The sequence below is a fragment of the Vidua chalybeata genome, chromosome 2 (assembly GCF_026979565.1).
Source record: "Vidua chalybeata isolate OUT-0048 chromosome 2, bVidCha1 merged haplotype, whole genome shotgun sequence".
In the NCBI taxonomy this organism is placed as follows: domain Eukaryota; kingdom Metazoa; phylum Chordata; class Aves; order Passeriformes; family Viduidae; genus Vidua; species Vidua chalybeata.
In genome coordinates, this window is record NC_071531.1 from 93,287,416 (window position 1) to 93,308,416 (window position 21,001).

General features: G+C 38.0%; 1 protein-coding gene across 2 annotated transcripts in view; it reads left to right on the forward strand.

Annotated features, from left to right (window-relative positions):
* FRY (FRY microtubule binding protein) overlaps positions 1-21,001 on the forward strand; it is a 159,270-nt gene that overhangs the window by 20,289 nt on the left and 117,980 nt on the right. For both annotated transcript variants that reach the window (XM_053935267.1, XM_053935266.1), the window contains exon 2: positions 8,235-8,434. In XM_053935267.1, coding sequence (XP_053791242.1) covers positions 8,235-8,434 — 200 coding nt within the window. The remainder of the gene's footprint in view (positions 1-8,234; positions 8,435-21,001) is intronic.

A 21,001-nucleotide genomic window follows, 5' to 3' on the forward strand; every position in this document is an offset into this window, starting at 1 on the left:
GCAGAAAAATAGGTAGGTGAGCAAAGAGAATGAGAGGGAAGGAGAATTGCTTTCCTGCCTCACTCACATGTCTTGCAAGGATCTGAGATAAGAACCTAGATAATAACCACTGTTATGCTGCCTAACCCCTGACCTGCCAGTTAGGAGAAGGAGAGAGGGAAAGTCTGTATCATATTGGATGCTTAGCCAAGTCAGTGAAAAGGCCTTTAAAAAGTTGATGGACACATATGCCAGGATTTCCTATTTGTTTATTTGTTTTGGCAGTCATCATTCTTGAATCGTCTGCATATGCAAGGGGAGAAAATGCGTTCCACTCACTGCTTTCCTCTACAGGCTCTCACATCAATTACCCCTCTCTTGCAGAGAATTGCAGTACTCCTCTGAGGATTACAAAGCTTAACACTTTCCTGCCATCAGCTGGGATGTGAGGGCCAGAAGATTGCTAGTTTGGCTAATAAAGCCAATCCAACAGTTTTATTCTTTCCAGGGTTCTAGGTTAAATGAGAACCTTCAGCTTCAAAGTTAACAGGCATTTCACCACATCAGTCTCAAATGAGACCTGTCTATATGTTACAGTCATGTAAGGACTGTTCTAATGTTTCCCTGAGTTAGGGCAAAGATATCTGTATTAAATTGCTTTATCCTGGGGGGGTCCATCACAGAGAATGGCTGCTTCATAAGCATCTCTGAGTGGAATGAACATATGAACACTTTGTAGATGTGCAGAGAAGAGTATTCCCCACAAGTGCTCTTTCAGCATCCATAAGGCCTACTGAGTGACCATATATTTATTTCCATGTTGCATTTTGTTTCTATCCTGCAGAGGATTGGGTCTGATTGTTAAAAGATTACCATATCTGGGACATGATCTTAGGCTCTGTTCTGCAAATCATTGTCCACCCTTGGATTAAGGGGAGGGCTGAATTAGTTTGTAACAAGAAATTAGCCTTATGTCCCAAAATAATAATTCTTCAGTCTCACTGAGAATATCACATGGTCTGTTTTAGGCTTGTTTTTTTATAAGATACTCAAAATAAATACAAGAATGGAAAGTATGTGCTCACACATGCACACACATGCACACACAGAACATTCAAGCCTCCTTTTCCTTGGGTAAAGTAGTTGGGTTGGCCAAAGCTTACATTTTACTGGCAATTCCACCACTTCTTAGTGAATGTACTAATTAATTTGTCTCCTGTTTTCTGTCCTTGCTGTTCCTTGAGTTCACATGAAATTTGTATTCTCCTATTATGGTAAAAGGAATAGGAAGTTTGGACAAGAATTGCCAAACCAAGTCTACAGGATTTGGAACTGTCTTTTGTAGCTCCACAAGTACTGTGAAAAGAGTGGAATAAGTATATCTAAACCTGGCAACAACATTTTTTCACTAAGTACTCAGACAGAAATAATTTAAAATATTGGTCTTACCTTAGGTAAATTGGTAAGCAAGTCCTGGAGTGCCTTTATCATGGAAGATACCTTCTTCCTTTCTCTTCCCCATGCCAATTTACACAAATTAATCTCCTGAGGCATGTCTCTTTAAAGAAATTAAGGAATCTGAAATGTATAAATTAGCCTTTTCTCCCTTATAGTTTCAGAATAATCAAGCATTTGAAGATACCCATTTTGGAGAGCTGAGGTCATCTCAACACTTTATTGGATATCCTCCCAAATCTGTTCCCTTTAGACTTGTTTTCCAAATGAACTGTCTTGCTTCAGAATCTTGAACTTCTATTGTACTTTTCCTCACTGACCCTACTGTCTCTTCTCTCTTTTATCTTCTAGACTAGATAGTATTTCCTCTGGCATAAGGATTTCCAGGCTTTTGTTTTGCATGTAATTGTTTAGGTTTTATCTTTGTTGCATTGCACACCATCTGTCTAACTAGTCAACCAAAGAAACTCTTCCTGAAGAATCCTGTATTTGGATTAAATACGCTTTTGAAAGTCAGGATGAGTTGGGATAGTTTTATGTCATGTTCTTGTGTGAAGACAGCTGCACAAAATGACTGATTGTCTTCTCCAATAGTTGCCTGAACAGTTTTAGACAGTCTTTAGAGTCTGGAGTATTAGAACACATGTTTACTGAGATATCACAGAATGAACTAGGTTGGAAAAGACCTATAAGATCATCAAGTCCAACCTATGACATAACACCTCCTCACCAACTAAACCATGGCACTGAGTGCCATGTCCAGTCCTTTTTTAAACATGTCCAGGGACAGTGACTCCAGCATCTCCTTGGGCTGACGATCCCATTGCCCAGTCACTCTTTCAGTGAAGAATTTCTTTCTAATATCCAGCCTATATTCCCCTCGGCACAGCTTCAGACTGTGTCCTCTCGTTCTGTCAGTTGTTGTCTGGGAGAATAGACACACCCCCCGCCTGGCTACAGCCACCTTTTGGGAAGTTGTAGAGAGTGATAAGGTCACGACTGAGTCTCCTTTTCTCCAGGCTAAACAACCCCAGGTCCCTCAGTGGTTCCTCACAGGGCTTGTGTTCCAAGCCCCTCACCAACCTTGTTGTCCTCCTCTGGACACGTTCAAGAATCTCAATGTCCTTCCTAAACTGAGGGCCCAGAAGTGAACACATGCAAATTAATTGTGAAAATAATGCTTACATTAAACTAGTGCTATTAGTACATAATACTAACACACTGGAATAACATTTTCCTTGGGAATCTTAAAATTTATTTCACCAAGTTAAAAATGGATCTGCTAGACCTTTAGTTTGTTTCTTTCAGCAAAAAGTTTCCTTTTTTAATTCTCTATCTATCAATCTTGAATTAATTGGGAATGTTCTCCTTCAAAAACTGAAACAGCAACCTTTTGTGGCACATTGACCATATCCTTGTAAATTAAATTCTTCATGCTTTATTTAATAATGTGTTTTCTTTTTAATATTATAATTGCTGTTCTAAAGCAAAGCAAATTTTCTCAAGAGTTGTTGTAGCAGATGTACAGTTTTCTTAAAGATATGTGGTTTCTCACTGATTCTTGGCATGGGAAAAGAAGAGATACTAGGTTGGCTTTATCTAAAGGAATTCAGACTGTATATACTTTTGGCCAAAAGACTTTAGTTACAAAACAAAACCCATCCTGTGTTGTCACTGTGCTTTGCATTTCTATACTAATTGCTTTCAGCTTGGATTGTATGATAATACATGTGTTCGATATGTGTGGTTTGTTTTTGTCGAACTCCATTATCCTGTCTCATGTTCTTGGAGTGCCTGAAGTAGTTTCACTAATCTGTCAGCATAGTATGTACTTGTGGATAAATATAGACGTGCAGCCACTCTGTGAGTGGTCATCATCATATGCTGAAGCTAAAAATTACCCCTTTGGTTATGGAAAGGCTGAGTTGATCCGCAGGCCTGCTCTAGCTCACATGTTGCAGGTCTTCAGCATTTGTCTGTTGAGAAACAATGCCAAGAAACTGAAGGAAATGTCTTCCTCACAAGCAGTGAGGAAGTGTAAAACAGGATTATGAAACAACTAATTTATTTTTCAATTTTAGTTAGAAAAGGATTGTAACTTTTCTAACTGAAGGAGTGGAACATTTCAGGTATTCACAGGCTCATGGATATTACAGTAGCATGTTGGAGAAAATCCAGCGTGATCGGCTTTATAAAGGGGCTCGGTAGGTATGAAAATACTACAAGTTGATGTTTGCGTTTGTTTTATTAGTTTCTTCATTGTTGGTAAAGTGTAAATTTGACACAGTTTACTAAAAAAATGCAACCGCTGCTTTTCTGCTTAAAGATACTGAAAATTCAGTAACCGTATGGCTGAAGTTATATCAGTGTAGCACAGATTCTTGGCTTGGCAGATTGTTCAGTTGTTTTGATTCCTCTTACGGGTCTAAGAAAAATAGTGCAGATCATAGCAGGGACTATCTCTTATGATAATTTAATTTGGTACTCATCCCCAGTATCAGCTTTTGATAGTGTGTTGCCCTAAAACTACTCTGCTTTTTTACAGCTGTTCTTCTGATCAAGGAAATGATCAATATATGGAAAAATCTAGCAGTGATTTTATGTCAGGAGGCCTTTCTGTGGCAATAGTATATGGTTGTGATGACAGCCATGTGTGATATTTCACTGATACTTCCATATTTATTCCTTGCCTTTAATTTTCTTAAAAATACATAAAAATGAGAAAATTATGTGGTTGTAGCCTGCGCTAAATGAAAATACTTTGTAGGATCAGAGTATAATTTAAAAGTATACGAAATACAGCTTATTGCTTTTAGTAGAAAAATAAGGGACTGTGTTGGAAACAAGAAAAGGTGCTTCAGACAGAATTACAACCCCAAATGGCACAGACATTTTGTAGTTGATCTAGCATGGTTAAACTTTGTTACAGATTTTCGTAGGATAGGAGCTTTAAATATGTATACAACTTTCTAAACTTGATCTGTAGATTCTCTGCTATTGCAGAGTCTTTGGGAATCAGGGTTACCATGGTCTCCTCCATGTGCATCACCATTCATTCTCCTGGGGGATGAGCTACTTTTCTCTAGGTTAAGGGTTTAGCTTATGTGGTGATCAACACCCTAAAATATGTAGACATTCAAACTAAATGCTTCTGTGGTCTGTTCTGATACTTCTCTTTGTATAACATTTATTTTGAAATCAGGCAGTAAAAACTAAACTTGTTAAGGAAATCAGTATCTCAAATTGAGTATAACTCCTTCCTTCCACCCACCTCCCTCCATGTATCTTCAGTATGAACCCACACAAACTATATATGGTGATTTCTCATGTTCAAATTATGCATTTTATTTAATGGGGCAGGGTTTCACTGATGGTAGATGGTAAAACTGAGCCCATCCTTTTTACTGCTACTTCTAAGGCTCACATTGTAATGTGTCAACATAAATGAACCAACCAGGGATGACTTTAATGCAGCTACTTCTTAAATTTTGAGACCTTGATTTCCAATTATGTCTCAGAGGCAACTTTTTCTGGTGAGTTTTATAGGGCTCTCAGTCTAGGCATCAAAGCTATATTCTGTTAATGCTCATACATTATCAGTATAGAAATCAGTGATAGTCTTGTCACTGGGCCAGATTTTTTCAATGCAAATATGAAACATATGCAAATGCTGGAGATAATGAACCCGAAAACATGCCTTAGAAAGCCAAACCTATATATAATAGTTCATGACCAACCCATGATCAACTCCAGACCCTCAGAGTGTTGGCAGTGTTAGCTTTCACACTGAAGATGCTTAAATGGAGTTAACAGCTACAAAATGGTCTTTTAAAAACCTGAACTAAATCAATGTCATATGTCAGTCATTTCTCTAACTGCTGTAATTGCTGTAGTAATGATAGATGTTAACCCCCAGGATGTGCTTTTTCTGTATTTGGGGAAAGGCTGTGAAGTTCTTTATTTCTGATAAGAACTAGAATAAAAAGTCTTGGTGCACTGGCAAATCGCACAAATAATTGCATTCCTCCTCTATTACAGTGTGCAAATAAGTGATTTTTTGCTCAGATGTCTGGGGAAAAAAAAAAATAAATCCGCCTGTGTCACAAACCTAACAAGAGTCATTGTTAAAAGGCTTCCTACTAACAATGACCATGTGGATTTAAATTCCAGCCTCAGAATCCTGGCTGAATGCTCCGATGATTGAAGATTAGGGTGGCAGCTCCCAGGTAGCATGGCTAAGGTTTGGCCAGGATGTGGAGCGTGCCTACTCTCACACAGCGCCTGCCTGCCTGCCTGCCTCCCTTGAATCCCCCCGATGTTCTGAGCTTAGTGGCCAGGTTTGAAGCAGAATTGCCGAGGAACAGAAGGCAAGTTTGTGTTCGATTAGATTGCTGCAGATTCCTCCGAGCGGCAGCCTGGGCTGGCTGCCTGGCCCCAGCCCGGAGTGTTGTGCTTGGCAGGGGCCGCGCTGGCGAGCAGCCCGCCCGCCCGCCCGGGCACAGCGCTCGGCCCCGAGCCTGGGAACGGCGCGGGGAGCCCGGAGTGCTGGCGCTGCCAAGGACGGGGCTCGCGCGGCACAAAGGACACAAATCCTTAAGAAAGTTGGTTTCCCTACTCACCAAATTTTTTTCCTGACTGAGCACTTGGAGATCGAGCTGATTTCATGGATAGATGTGAGCCGGTCAAAACCACACATTTGGCAAATATATTCCTAATTGTAAAAATGTTGTCTGACTCCATCCTAAAGCTATTTGTGGAGAGATTTCCATTGCCTAGAGTATTTGATAGTCCATAAAAATTTGCATCTGATCCTTTGCATCCCACTGTCTTCGTGTTTAAGTTTTAAGAGAGCCTGGGTGATGACAGAGGAGGACTTTGAAGTAGATTATTATTGAGAACAACAGTGTATTTTTAGAACAAGTTTTGTGTAGTATAAATGTAGGAGTTTTATGCACTTTGTTTCTTGCAGAGAGTCATAATGCCAGGAAGATTCTATGATAATGCTTTTGCCCTCAAAAATCAAGTGAAACTTTGCAGGAAACAAATCTAGCAGGAAACATCTGTCACAGTGGGAGAAGTGCTGCTGCTGTGCTGAAGAGTGATGCTGTACCTCGTCAGTGAGGGGTTATTTTCAAAGAAAAGTATAGATGTGTTACACTTGCAGAATAATAGCTACATGAAGAGAAGCATTTCTGTCTTCTATTATAGTCATATAGGATCTTCTAAACAGATTTTTCTACAGGAAAACACATTCTCTTTTCTCTAGTGGATCCTTTATTATTTTTCAGTGTGTAATTTTGGGTTCTTATTTAAAAACTCTGAAACCATAAAGTTTCTTTTTTTAACTTTTTTTTTCATTTTTGTTCAGCAATGAAGTGTTAAAGTCCATAGGAAAGGTCAAAAATCTAATTTATTGTTAAAACAATCATATATCCCTAATAATTAATTTCAGTAACACTTACAATTCTGTACCTCAAAGGAAAAGTGGTACTAAAGGTATTAGATGTGAGGCAATCATCATTGTAGTTCATTCTTCTTTCTCTCTTTCTTTCTTTGCAACTTGGATGTGACATATAATGTAACACTCTGGAGTGCAGTGCTATGGGAAAGTGCTGTAATGGTTTTAGTTCACAATATTTCCATGGTTTATATTGCATTAAAGCATCTCTGTCCCAATCACCAGTAGCGCTCGTGGACATTGCGACACTTTTATTACATTCAGAGTGGATAATGGCTGGTCTTGCCAGTGTTACTTAATTTGCTACTTTTAAAGTTTCTGGCAAAACTAACCGAGAAAGGGTGCTACCAGTATCTGCCTGAACACCAAACATTACTTTTATTGCTAATAAGAGCTGAGCCCTGAGGATTTTGGGTTGTAAATCTTACGTGTAATGTGTAAAATGGTAATATTTGAAGTGTTTCCATTTATTTTTCCTTCGTTCACAGAAAAACAGCAAGTAGAGCTCAGTCTTGATACTCATTATGGGGAATTCAATCACAGGATCACTCTCAGCCTTTACTAACCTAGCCAGCCCCTGACCATCTTCGTGGTCCTCTCTTGGCCTTGCTTCAGAATAGCAATGTCATTCTTGTATGGGAGAGCACAAATCTGAACAAAATACACCAGGTGTAATCTCAGAAGTGCCAGATGGAACTGTAGGGTTTGGTACTTTCAGGAAAGCTAATGCATAATTAATACTTTTTTGACTGTGGAAAACATTCCGTGTCTTACTTTTCATGTAAGATTTATACTGGTAACATGTATGTTGTTTTTTGAGTAATTCTTGAATGACCTCAGTATAGATTACAGAAGAATAAGATCCTTTACAATTCATCATAGTCAAAAGACCAGACTCCTGACTTCTGCAAGGCTAAGCCAGCTTGAGTAGCAATAAAGAATAAATTTTTGTTACTTGACAGCTGAGTTACAGGTCTGGCTTGCATGCAAAAGATAAAAAATGAGGATGTTTATCAGTTAGGTGTCAGCAAGTCTTACCATGTAAAAGAAAAAAAAAAAAAAAAAAAAAAAAAAGAGGATTGAGTATGCACTGTATACACTGTATAGTAAACACCACTCAATTTTAATATAAAAGATTTCATCTTTGATTTCTTCTTACAGTTAGATAATGTATATTTTACCTATGGTACCCTGGAAGTTATATTGATGTGTTGTGTATTTCTTTGATTAAGCAGCTAGTCTCCAGTTTTGCTTTAAAAGTGTAGTGAGCTGTTGAGGTGCTCTGTGAAAGTTAAACCCTGTTGAATTACCCAGAAGTTAATGTGCCTTTTCTACATTTCAGCTTCTCCAGTTGGTAACGGATATATCAAGCCACCTGTCCCTCCTGTTTCTGGTACACAGAGAGAAAGAGGACCCCCAGCCATGTTGCCCATCAGCATTGACCCGGACAGCAAACCAGGCGAATATGTCCTGAAGAGCTTGTTTGTTAACTTCACTACCCTGGCTGAACGCAAGATTCGCATCATCATGGCAGAACCTCTGGTGAGTAAAAAGAAACTCCATGTATATATGTATACTGTGCTTTGAATTTGTTTTAAAATCAGGCTTGCTTGCTGTGCAATGAAGAATATTTTGCTTGTTGTCTGCGTCGGAGTTTGATATTGTTTCCCAAACTGTAAGATCTGCTGCTATGGCAGTTAGAATATTGTGGGAGAGGGCAGAGGTATGAAAAATATGCCATAGGGGTGACATGAAACAGAATTAATATTTAATTTCTGTTTGCAATGTGGGCACACAGTAATGGGATTGGGAGGCAGAAGGGGTATCAGCCAGCATAGATTTCACTGGGAGAGCTGGGAGAGCAGTCACTTGAGTCAAAATAGATTAGAAAATACTGAAATATGATAAAAGCAGTATTTCTGAACATTATAAGTTTTCAGCTAAAACATGAAAATGGCTACCACTGCTGGCTCCTCTTTTAGTTCTGACAGTAGTAGATTTCACAATCTAATAGAAGACTACAGCACCTATTTTCCAGATATGAAAAATCATGCAGCACTTGAGAAAGGAGTTACATTACAAGGTCTTGCACAGCGAGAGAGCAATTGTTATTTGTATTTTTAGGTAAATTTAACAGACGTGTATGTCTGTTACACTTTGTCTTATGTAACTGAACTTCCAGGACTTTGCTCATTTAACTTGAGGTTACATTTTATATACATTCTTGCTATTTTGATTAAGGAAGACTATTTCTATAACTTATATTTTAGTTCTGATGAGGTAAGAAAACCCCAAGACCTAAAAATAACCAAAAATCTCTATTTCTGTACTAAAAGGGAATTTTAATAAAATCTTGGAATTATTTTGTTATAAAGTCCAATGTAGAATACTTAGTTCGGTTCCCCATTGTCAGGATATTTTGAAGGGGGGCAAAAATAAAATTTTCTTTATTCTGATGGCATCTGTTTAGCTTTGATTTAGATTCAGAAGCATTTGATGCTTGGCAAGTTTTACCAGGCTTTCTTCTAAAACATTAGCTAGATGCAAGATGACAGAGCTATCTTATGTAATTTGGAAATAACACCAAAAAAAAGCTTACAGTAAAGAATATTATGACAAAAATCCGTTTTTTTCTTCTTTGATAAGTTCTCTCCAAATCACGAGAAGTAGAATAAACTGACAGTCATAGAGTAGGTCCTTTTGAAAAATAAAATACCAGCAGCTATTTATTACCATACAGTCTTCGTATAATGCCCAGAGAACATCTTTAAAATTGTAAAACAAAATGTTTATAAAATTACTTGACAAGATCAGGAAAACAGCAAGAAGACCAGTACTGAGGACATCATTTCCTTGCAGCACTTTTGTTACTCTTAAACATGAACCTCTGCATTTTCATGTAAGATTTCAGGAATGGATTTTTTCCCATTTCACCTTGTGTTAAGATGATTTTGAGTTGCTGTGTGGTAATATGTTGTTTTTTTCACTTTGAGAAACTATTATTATCTGAATGTTGATCTTATTCTAGAGGTTGTTCAATGGAATTTTATTTGCTAAATTCAATGTAGAGTGTAGAAATATTACAAGAGACTGGAATGTCACCTTCTTGTCATCATTTTCAGAATGTATTTTTTACAGAGGTGTGACCATGAGACACTAACAATAATTCAATTACGTACTCACATCTCATTAGTACTAATAAAACTTACAAGCCATGGCATGCTGCTGTTTGAGGTTGGCTGTGACCAATGAGTAAGCAGTGTTCTGTAGACATTCAGTCAAAATGATCTTGAAATAATTAGGTTGTAATGAAAGAAGTGACAAAGGAAAATGGCAAAAAAATATTCTCAAATAACAACTAAGAATATAAGTCTACCCTTTTGGTGAGGTAGCTGCTGGATGTTTAGCAGCTTTGTTCCCACATTTTAATCAACTCATTAGAATTGTGACCAAGAGGTCCCAGGGATTTGGGAGACGAAGTGTATAAATTGATGGTGAAAAGCTACCTTTTGGCCTTTTTTCACAATAGGTAGTCAGATGGTGAACTCTTTGAAGTTTATGTTCTAATTAAACTCAAGTGTACTTCAAAGGAAGTCAAACATGCACAGTGCTCAACACTGAGATATTTCTAGCTTGATATCTCCAAGTCATTACAAGATATGACAGTTTAATTTTATAATGAGTGATGAATATTTAGGATATCTTCTAGAGAAGATAAAATTATCTGTTTATAATATTGTCACTTTTGCATCTCTTTTATCGCCAAGTCAGCTCACATTAAAGCTCTGAAGTTACTATGGTTAAATTAAATATTTATTGATACCTTTTTTACCTGGATCATTCTTTTGATACACATATTCTGCCTGCTTATACTTCCTGATTATCATTACTGTTGGTTTTATGAATTTTTCTCTCTGTTTCTTTGGGTTCCATATGCCCATGTGATACATCAGTCTCTTTCTTTTGTGGTACACACAGAGCTGAAGTGTAGAATACAATGTTCTGACAACTATGTTGGAAAACCATGTTTGTGTCACACCATGAGTTGCAGATTCTAGAAAGGCACTAGAAAGCTTTGTTATTTTCTAGGGAGTCAGTGAAGGGCACAGCAAATCCCACCCCTTCCTGCAGCCCCATGAGGTCTCATCTGGGATAGCAATATTCCAGCGGGAGAGAAAGCAGAGGGCAATGTCACCTACTCCTCCTGCTGCCTTGGCTGGCAACTGAGTATCATTCGATGTTTTGGTTACTGGATCTGGCAGTGATCATCACAAAACACACTCCCCAGTTAATATATTTTCTAGATATGAGTATAATGTCAACTATCCACTGCTAAGTCTTTAATCAAGTTAAAATGGAAAACTTTTGTTTCCAGATTTGACATTTTTTAACTTTGTCTACAGAATATTTTATTCGGAATTTCAGGTCAATTTTTCCCCTTTTTAGGATCTCTGATATATAAAAAACCAATTCAGTAATTATAAGTTCATAGTAATGTGGATAATTTTTAATGAATGACTACTGTACCCAGATTGTCAAGTTATATTATTTCAAATTAAAAGTATTTGACAGCAGACTTGATTAAAGTGGATGGTTCAGTTTATAAAATTAAATTCCCATAAATGAAATGTAAATAATTTTTTCTTGGTAATATTTAATAATTTCCTGGTTCTTTTCTGTAGATAATTGTTCTTATTTGTGACAAATAGTAAGATTTTATTCCGTCAACCTTTTTTCACAGCTTATTTAATTCATGTTTAATTTTTACAATTTTTTATTTTAAATCTTCTCTGCATTGCTTCACTTATAAACACAATCTGATATTTTATTACTGCTGATTTTTTTCAAGCAGCGGTGACCTTGAAATGAAGCTAGAAAGAGGAAGCCAGGGAAATATTCTTGCCAGTTCAAATGAAAGTATATGTATCATAGCTCTGTAAGGAGAAAACCCAGAAAACAGTTTCCTTTTTTAGGCCTGTTGATTATCACTTTGGGTAATAATTCATCCTGTGCATACAGAGCAAGCTAATCTTTAAATACAGCTTTCAGCAGTACTTACACACAGCTGTAGACATTGATAAAACATAGGGAGCTACAGGCATTGACAGTTGTTAATGGTTAATTTAGCTGTTGGTAAACTTTCATTATGCTTTTCTGCTGCAAGCATCTTCTTTTACTGAGCTTGTCTAAATTCAGGATCTCTCTGAATACTGAACTCAAGAACAGAATTTACTCATTACAGGATTGGGAGTATAAGCATATTAATGTATTCTGCATGTAGCTCCTTCATTTTATTATACAGGTTTCATCTCACCATTTAGGAGAAAACCCTGAAAGGAGTGATGTGGTTGTCACTAGTGTCTTTATTACTTCCATTTCCTTAAAAGCTTGATGACATTAAAATAGAGATCTATTTCAAGACAGGGCTGGTGATAACAACATAGCAGATGGTTCAGAAGACTTTGAAAAAAAAGGAAAGAATAATGCAAATTGCAGACACTGACCAACCAATATGTATAATGGGACTGGTTTCTGATTAACTTCAGTCTAGGCTTCACTTTGTCTAGGCAGGAGAATAATATGCTAAGAACAGACTTGGGAGAAAAGGAAGTGGGTTTTTTGTTTTCTGAGGACTGGGCTATGATAACTAGTAAGATTTATAATACCAAGCAGTTTTATCCCACAGCTGTAATGTACAATTTTCTGGTTTACATGGACTAAAACTCCAGCTGCATCACACCAGGTGACAACTCCTTGGCTGTCACCTGTAATGACACACATTACCGCTACATGTATATTACATTTGAAGTCCTCATTAATAGCTTGGCCTGTACAAGGACTTTGGACCCTGGTTTGTTCACAGTGAATTCACAGTAGTTACTGTAAGGAACAAATAATTTCCTGGAAAAGAGGAAAGGCAAGCTACCTTGCTCTGTTCTGGCTATTCACTCAGAATATGTATGCCCAGACAAATTGACAATTGCATGACTTTATTGGAATACATTTATGCAAATATATATTGAAAATTCTGTTCTCCTTTCTCATACAAAGCCTATCTCCCTAGGACTTATAAATGCTACAAGCATGCCAGCTTTCTATTGTCATCTGTCCCTATCCACCTCTGTGTCACTGAAGGATTATGCCACTGATCATTAATCTAATTCTTTTATTCCATGCATGTTTGTGTTAGTCAAAATCTTGTAAAGCATGTGGCCGTCAATCCCAGCTCTAAGGACCTCATCATTCATACCTCTGTATCTAATGTCTCATTATTCTTTATTTCTACTGTATTATTTATTTAGCATTTAAATTATAGAAATAAATATTATTATAGTAGCTTTTTTTGCAACAAATAATGTGTAGATCATTAAAAATAATTATTCTTAATTGTTCTTTCAAGAATTGTCTCTGAAGTACTTAAGATGCTTCTTTATGAAGTTCTGCCTCACTTTATTATACTGTGCTGAGGACTGTTCTCTCACCTCCTCATAAGTGAAAGTAATATGCACAACATATTACTTTAGGTACTCAATATGTAACCAGAATGTGTATGATCTTTTCATTGTATGGAGCCCCACAGATCTGTTACAGTGGATGTGTTAATTGAATATGCAAATCTATGTCAGTCAGTCGTAGGACAGTCTGGAGGACCAAGAACCTCAGGAGAGGGTCTGTCTCCTAGTCCTCCCAGAAAGTGTCAGCTCAGCAGAGTTCCTTTTCTGCAAGTCATTGATTAGATCCTGGGTCAGCTTTTTAGACTAGTAGCTGGTCTCAGAATTTTATTTAACTTCTAGCCATACCTAAGTGTTGTATTGTGTTTTTAGATCTCTGTAACAGTTCTGTAATGGTTTGCCCCTTCACCCCCCATTTTCTCACGGTGGTTCCACCCCGAGCTTTCCCACCTTTCCCTCAATGCCAATCTCCCTGAAAATGCTCAGTCATTCCCTTGTCCCCTCCCTGGTACCCTGTCCATCACTCGGCTCCCCATCCCACTCTCCCAGAATCTTCCACTTTGGGCATTGAGTGAATGGACAAGGGCCAGGGGTCCCTCCTTTGAACTTCCCCCATTGGTTTGTGTCTCTGTCTGTCCTTCTGCTTTCCCCTCCCCCATCTCCCTCCATTGGGTGGTGGGTGTCCCTTCCCCCTGGTTACCGTCCCCATATTTGAGCTGTTGCGAAAGCCTCGAAGGCGCTTTCGGCTGTCAGATGCTCTGGCCTTCGGAGCTCCTCGGAGCTCAGATTAAACCTGAGACTTTTTCCCCGGCCTTGAGTCGACTCCCTTATTGCCTCCTTGGATGCTGCCTCTCCTCCATACAAGGCGGACAGTGAAGCGCTCTGTCTTAGCCGCTCCCCGACTCTCCTCGAGACACAGGGGAGTGTCCCCCGCTGCTGACCGTGCCTCTGCCGGACAGGCGAAGCCAGAGAGCTTCAGGGTGGGCACGGTGGCACCTAAGGACTTCTCATTGCCCAGAGAAGCTTTAAGTATCCCTGGAAGTATTCAAGACCAGAACAGAGCAATCTGATCTTGTGGAAGGTGTCCCTGCCCATGCAGGGTCCATGCCCATGAGGGTTGGATTTTTATGATCTTTAAGGTCCTTCCAACCTAGACCATTCCATGATTCTATGATTCTGAGTTTAAATTCTGTGTGGACTGTCTCCTTGGTTCTGTTTCCTTTTACTCAGACTTTCCAGCAGCTAACTTGTCTGTTTCAAGAAATCAATTAAGCAGAACAATGGTTCAGTCATCACTCTTTCCTCCTTCACTAATTATCTTCCCTTGGGAGTTCACTGGCTTTCCAAATATAGTCCAGTCCACCAGTGATAATGAAGCCCAAGCTGCGCCAGATCAGTGTGTTCTTTTCTTCAGCAGAAGGAAAGGCAGCTAAGCCTGGGAGAACTCTTCCATGAAATAAGCAAGCTCTACTCAGGAACTCAAAGGATATGAAGGCATAAAATCATGGGAAAGATTGGCCTTTTGTAAAAAAGATGGAGAGCAATCAAATATAACAAAGTCCAATGGCATAAAGATCCTTCACTTCCCCCTTCCATTTACCACCTCAGATATAATATCTTCCTGCAGTTATCTCAGTATGTATCTCAGGCTGAGACCTGTAGCAGAAGCCAGGCACTGAATAGTGTAGAACTAGGGTGGGTAATCTCAGGATGATTATCTACCAGAATAATTATCTTCCAATTATCTTCCAGAAAGACCTAGAAAGGTTTGTGTGATTGAAGCAGTGATCATAGATCAGCTATCTTCTGTGTAGTTCAGGGGGACATATTGCAGAATTGAAACACAGAAGTTGAGAGAAAAGAGTATGAAGTATGTAGCTGGGAAAAAAAAAAAAGCTGGAGGAAGAAACAAATGTAGGGTTTCAGAAATAATTGTAGGGAGTGCAGGAGAACAGAGTGAGCATCCAGTATGGTCTGATTCCATATGAGACTGAGGGGAAAACTTCATGCCATTTAGCAAGTCAAGAAGGAAACAGACACATTTTTGCATAGACATTGGCATCGTCGTTTGCATTTAGATACAGGTCCATAGAACACTCACACATTTCAAAGACAGTGTCAATGGGCACTTTCTCAGTGCTCTCAGGGTTTCCATGGCTGAGTGTGTGTGCAGAATGCTGTCTGGGACATGAGCAGAGCTCATTCCAGTGGCAAGACTCTGCAGGATGCTCGCTGTCCCTCAGCCTAATTACTGCATGGATACAGTTGGAGGATAGTCAGTGGCACATACAATGGTTCAAATCACTAGGAGAATTTAACATTGCAAGACAAGATTCAATCCCATGTCTCTGAGGCTGTCACACTGCATCACATGTTGGCCAATGCTTGCAAATATAGCAGAAAACCTACCGCATGCCCTTAATCACATTATTGTGTCATTTAAGGATATTGGCTCTTACCACTCTCCAGAAAATGAAAATCCTACTACAGTCATTTCAGGCCAATCTTATCACTGAAGTCTGTCATTATGAAGGACAGAAGAAAATCAAATGTACACTTCGGTAGCATTGTTGGCACATAAGTAGCAATTCAGTAAAGAGGTATCTTCCCATAACTTCACAACAGCATCATCCTTTGCATGCTTTCAGAGTCGCATTTGAAGTCAATGAGGTACTGCTTAATTTATTTGACCCTGCATATATGGTGGCATGAAAAATATGAGAAAACTTGAAATAACTACTTCCTAAACTGGAGATCCACCCAATAAGGCCTTGTTTCACTAGCTGAGCATGCTATATGTGTGGAACTATGGCTTTTAGGGCCAGCATACTTGTAGCAAAAGAACAGTGAAGGCTTACATTAACTCTGCAAGGGCATCTGGCATCTTCCTTGAAAGTCTGTCAAATCAGTACCAGTAACCAGTAGGAAAAGGCTTCAGATCAAATCACCTGGTGACACCTCTCATATGGTACAGTTACAGCCTTTGAAATAAACACATAGCCAAGAAAGGTCCAAGTAACAGATTTTTAAAGAAAACTATTGGCATAGTTCTCAAGTTCACTTTAAAAATACACTTTCCTCATCTCTTTTCCTGTTCTGTAAAAACAGGTGCACGGTTGGTGACAATAAGTATCTACCTGATCTTAAAGCAGTAGTGGACATCAGACAGCAGACCGTGGCCAGGGTCATTTGCTCTCCTTTATTACCCCTGGCTGTCTGAGTCTTGAGATAATATGGTTCCTATTTGCAGAGGTCTCTGCTGTGCTTGGCGCAGCCCAGCAATTACAGCCCTAAATTTATTCAAATCAACTGATAAGGGCTTCCTATAGGCTTTATTAAATTAGGTCACATTATTCTGAGTGGGTAACCAGTGGTCAGGGCCCTAAGGGCACTAATAAGCCCTAATGGCCTCCTCTGAGTCTCTCCCACACCTGCCCACAGGCCAGGACCCATTCCCAGGTTTTGGAGCAATTAGTCCCTGCCACAACTGCCACAACAGTCTCCTCCTCCCACATCCCTGCCCCCTCCCTTACTGAGCCAGGTCACATAGCTGAAAATCCATAAAAAACCTTAATAAACAGTTGAAACAATATCTTGAATAGCAGTTTCATGGGAAGGTCTTAACATAGACTTGGAAGTTTCAATCTCCATTATTGTTCTTATTGTTACTTGGAAATTACTGTATCAAACAGAGCATCATGCTTATTCCAGTCCAACAGGCTCAGAAATGAAAGATCTTGGACTCTCATACTGCATCCTATTACACCACTCTTGACTGAGACCTTATACATTCCCTACCTTAGTAAATCAGGTTACAATCAACAAAGTTTTATTTTTATATATTGGATTTTTTTAGGTTGCAAAGACACACACTGCTAACACAAGGCTGTGATGGAATTATGGTGTCAACATTAAGTGCCCACACTTTGTCTCCAGGTGATCTTTGAAAATTTATCATACTTACACGTTGTAAAATCTAACTCTTTCTGTACAGTGTAGTATTGGAATAAATAAAATCAGGAAAAACCAAGGGACAGTGTTGTAATAGTAACCAGGAGGATCCTAATAGACAGAGGATTTTGATGTGTTCATTAAGTTACGATTTTGAAAAGGCATTCCTGTTAAAACAAACTCTGAAAACAAACAGTCAAGAAAATTTCCTTTCTCACTTGTGCTAGAGTGTACTTCAAATCTCAGTAAAGTTATCCTTAGTACTCTTTTCAACTTACAGGTTTCACAAAAGCATGTTTTTGAAATATTTCTTTAAGGTTTCACAAAATCATGTCTTTAAAATATTTCTTTCAGAGCTGGTCCACTAGTAGTTATCAGCTTTTTTGGGCTTAAAATATTGTAGTAAAAGAGACATTTTACTTCCTGCCTACAATAAAGCATCTTACTTTGCAATGGAAGATAGAAAATAGTAGGTTTGTTGTTTGGATTTGTTGGGTTTTTTTGTTTTTGTTTTTTTTTTTTTTTGCTTGGGTTGTTGTTTTTTGGGGTTGTTTTGTTTTGTTTTGTTCATTTGTTGTTTTTTTGGCTTCGTTTGGTTTGGTTTAGTTTTCTGGGTTTTTTTTTGTTTTGTTTGTTTTTTTTTTTTTTTTTTGCTGTTACCTGTATATCTGTAACATCATTTAACTTTTGTTTAAAGTTTGCAACTGTTTATTGCCAACAGTGAGTTGAGAGAATTTTTATACTGTTAGGTAAGAATGGTAGAGTTCTTGAGTTGCTTGCTAAAGGCTAGTGAAAGAAAATTTGTTGTTTGTTGGGAGTTGTTTTTTATTTTTTTTTACATGTTATGTTATCTTGGGAAAGTAGCAGTGCTAATTTTTGTACTTTGCCTCAAATAGCAATCTCTAGTTCAGTGTGTTTGCTTCTGTCTTCAGGATGCTTGAAATTTACTTCTGTAGAGTATCACTTCTGAAAATCAATTAGGTATTTTTTTGTCCTGTATGGCCATTTTTTTTCTGACATGTCAGTTACTTCAGACTAAACATTCACATGACGAAAATTTATGTGTCCACATTTTAGTTTTCTTGGTAGACAGCCTAGGTAAAAGATGTCTTTTGCAGAGAATGTGGTAATCAGACAAAAATTAGCCTGCAATACCTGATGTGATGACACAGTCTATCATCAAATCAGAACAGTGCATGACGAGGATGCCAAAGAGTCAAAGCCAGGGAGTGAAAACCTGTATTTGAAGCTGAACGGATGTTTTCCTGTGTTTTTATATTCAGCAGGTGCAGGCACATCCTTTTCCACATGAACAAAACAGAAGAGCTGTTACAAGTAAAACTGCAAAGCAATTACATGAAGAAAGAATAGACTCAGTAATACTGAGCTTGTCTTTTAAACATGCACCTTTCATTATTTATGTGCATTAACTGTAATGACAAGTAGGTTTTTGACTTGAGCTTGTTAAATAATTTTTTTTGGAGATGTAGCATATTTTTACATATATCTCATAGCCACTTGAAATATGCTTATTCCACCATATGAACTACCATGCACAATTAGCATTGTTTTTTTACTCAATTTTCAACAGTTAAATGAAGTCTATCACAGTTTTTGTTAACATTTTGTGTATCTGTTACTTTGTCTTATGCAAAGTTGTGGTGTTTCCTTGAAGCTGTATTATCATATCTTTTTTATTGAGTTTGTCTTTAGAATTTCCACTTGCTGTATGCTTAGAATTTCAAAGGTTAATGAGGGAAATCTCCTTTATTTCACTCTCTGTGTACTGTGGTCACTGACACAGTTTTTAAAAGTGTCTAGCAGCTAACTGATGCTAAGAGAAGTCAAAGATTCTGTTGTCATCCACTGAACAGGCAGTTTATGTGTTTATGCATGAGGACCTGCTGACTTGCAAAGAATAGTTAATGAAAACAGGACACTAATTTGCCTGTTTCATTGAACTTGCAGGTGGGAGACAGTTGGGAGACTATCAGAATAAACAGATTATGCTTTTCAGTCAAAAAGCTTGGCTCTCTTAATTGCTTAGGTATAAATTAATTATACTCTTTGGGGTGGTGGTGGGAATTCCCAAATAGTGAAAAGGTATATAAGTGACAAAAATCACTTCCTGAGAAGTTCAGAGCTATTTTCTGTACAAGAGCTTTTTTTGTGTGACCACAGACTGTTCCATATCCGATTTTGAAAGGGCCAAACAGAAGTAAATTCTCGCAAGTTCAGCTTCATGAACCTGCTCAGTGCAGGATCAGCACAGATCCATTCTGGGAGGGAGAAGGCAGGAGCACACAGCTGGAGAGGAGGACATGGGTTACCCATCACATGAGCGCAGGATTGACAGTGATGCCTTTTCCTGGTTTTGTATGTACAAAATAATCAAGGCAAAAAAAAAATAATAATTGGCATGTTTGGGAGCAGACCTTTTCCTACAAACACCAATTCTCTTTCCTGCTGAAAAGTATATAGGACAGAGATGTTCATTTCAGGGAGAGCAGGCTGATTGGGTAATTCATCATAAGAAGAAGGAATCATGCTTGGGGATTTTTGGGCTCTTAAGATTGTGCTTATATGTATTTTACATATATTGTAGCTGTAGTAGTTGAATGTGTTCTATGTCTACTCCATTTTACGTGAAAAGGTCTTCTTTCTGTTTGGTGTGTTTTCCACCCCAGAAGAGCACTCAGTAGAGTATGTCTGGCTGCTTTTTAGTGTGCAGTGCAAAAGTTCAAATTTGTGTAAAAATATCCTTTCACCATGCTTTTAGGAAGGAGAAAAAGGGGTTTTATCTCAATCAGTAATACAGTAGCCTGTCACAGTTCAGTAGGAAAAACAGGCCTAATGGTTGCTGAGATTAGAAATAGCTTTAAGGGGCATTATATGTCATTATAACATGGTGACATAGTGAAGCTTAATAGGCACTACAACATCCTTCTGTTTTTATGTTTCCCTGAACGCTCAGTTCTGTGACAGGTGGCTTTTCCTGTGTAAATTTACCCAATTATATTTGTGTAGCAGCCCTGAAAAAGCCTTAATATATTAACCATTAAAAGTCACTGACAGTCTTCAGAGAAATGTTTTAGTGTGCCTGTGTGGATAGAGGGTTTGAAAGATATGTTGTTTTTCAGGTAATTTATAAATATTGTATTTAGTTGATGCATGCAAATATGATAAAATATGCATTTTTCCATTGCATAATTAACATATTCTGCTTTATTATATTCTATTTATGTTTTCCCAAGAGCAATGAGAGAGAGGACAGAAGTTAAGTCTTCATTGAGCATTTTGTTTTGTAGGCATTGGTGACACAAAACATTTAGCTGTTTTTATTGAGAAACAATAATTTCAAATATTAAATTGCCTTTACTTCTTACCTCAAACATGTTTATATCATGGGAATTACCAAGGTGAACAAATACAGAGTATACAATTGAAAGCAGCACTTCAAAGAAGAAATAAGCATGTTTAGTTTAGCGATTAAAAGTTGAAATGTTACTAGTGAGAACCCATTCTTCTGAAATTTTCTGATGTTTTTTGATAGTTCAGTAAGCTATGGGCCCTTCCATATTAATCAAAACTTTCTTTATTCATATTTTGTTGTTGTAGGCTTTGGCTTTGGCTCCAAATTCAGCCAAACTATTCATCTAAGATTTGGAAGACATTTTTATAGAATGTATATCGACAGAGACTTAAA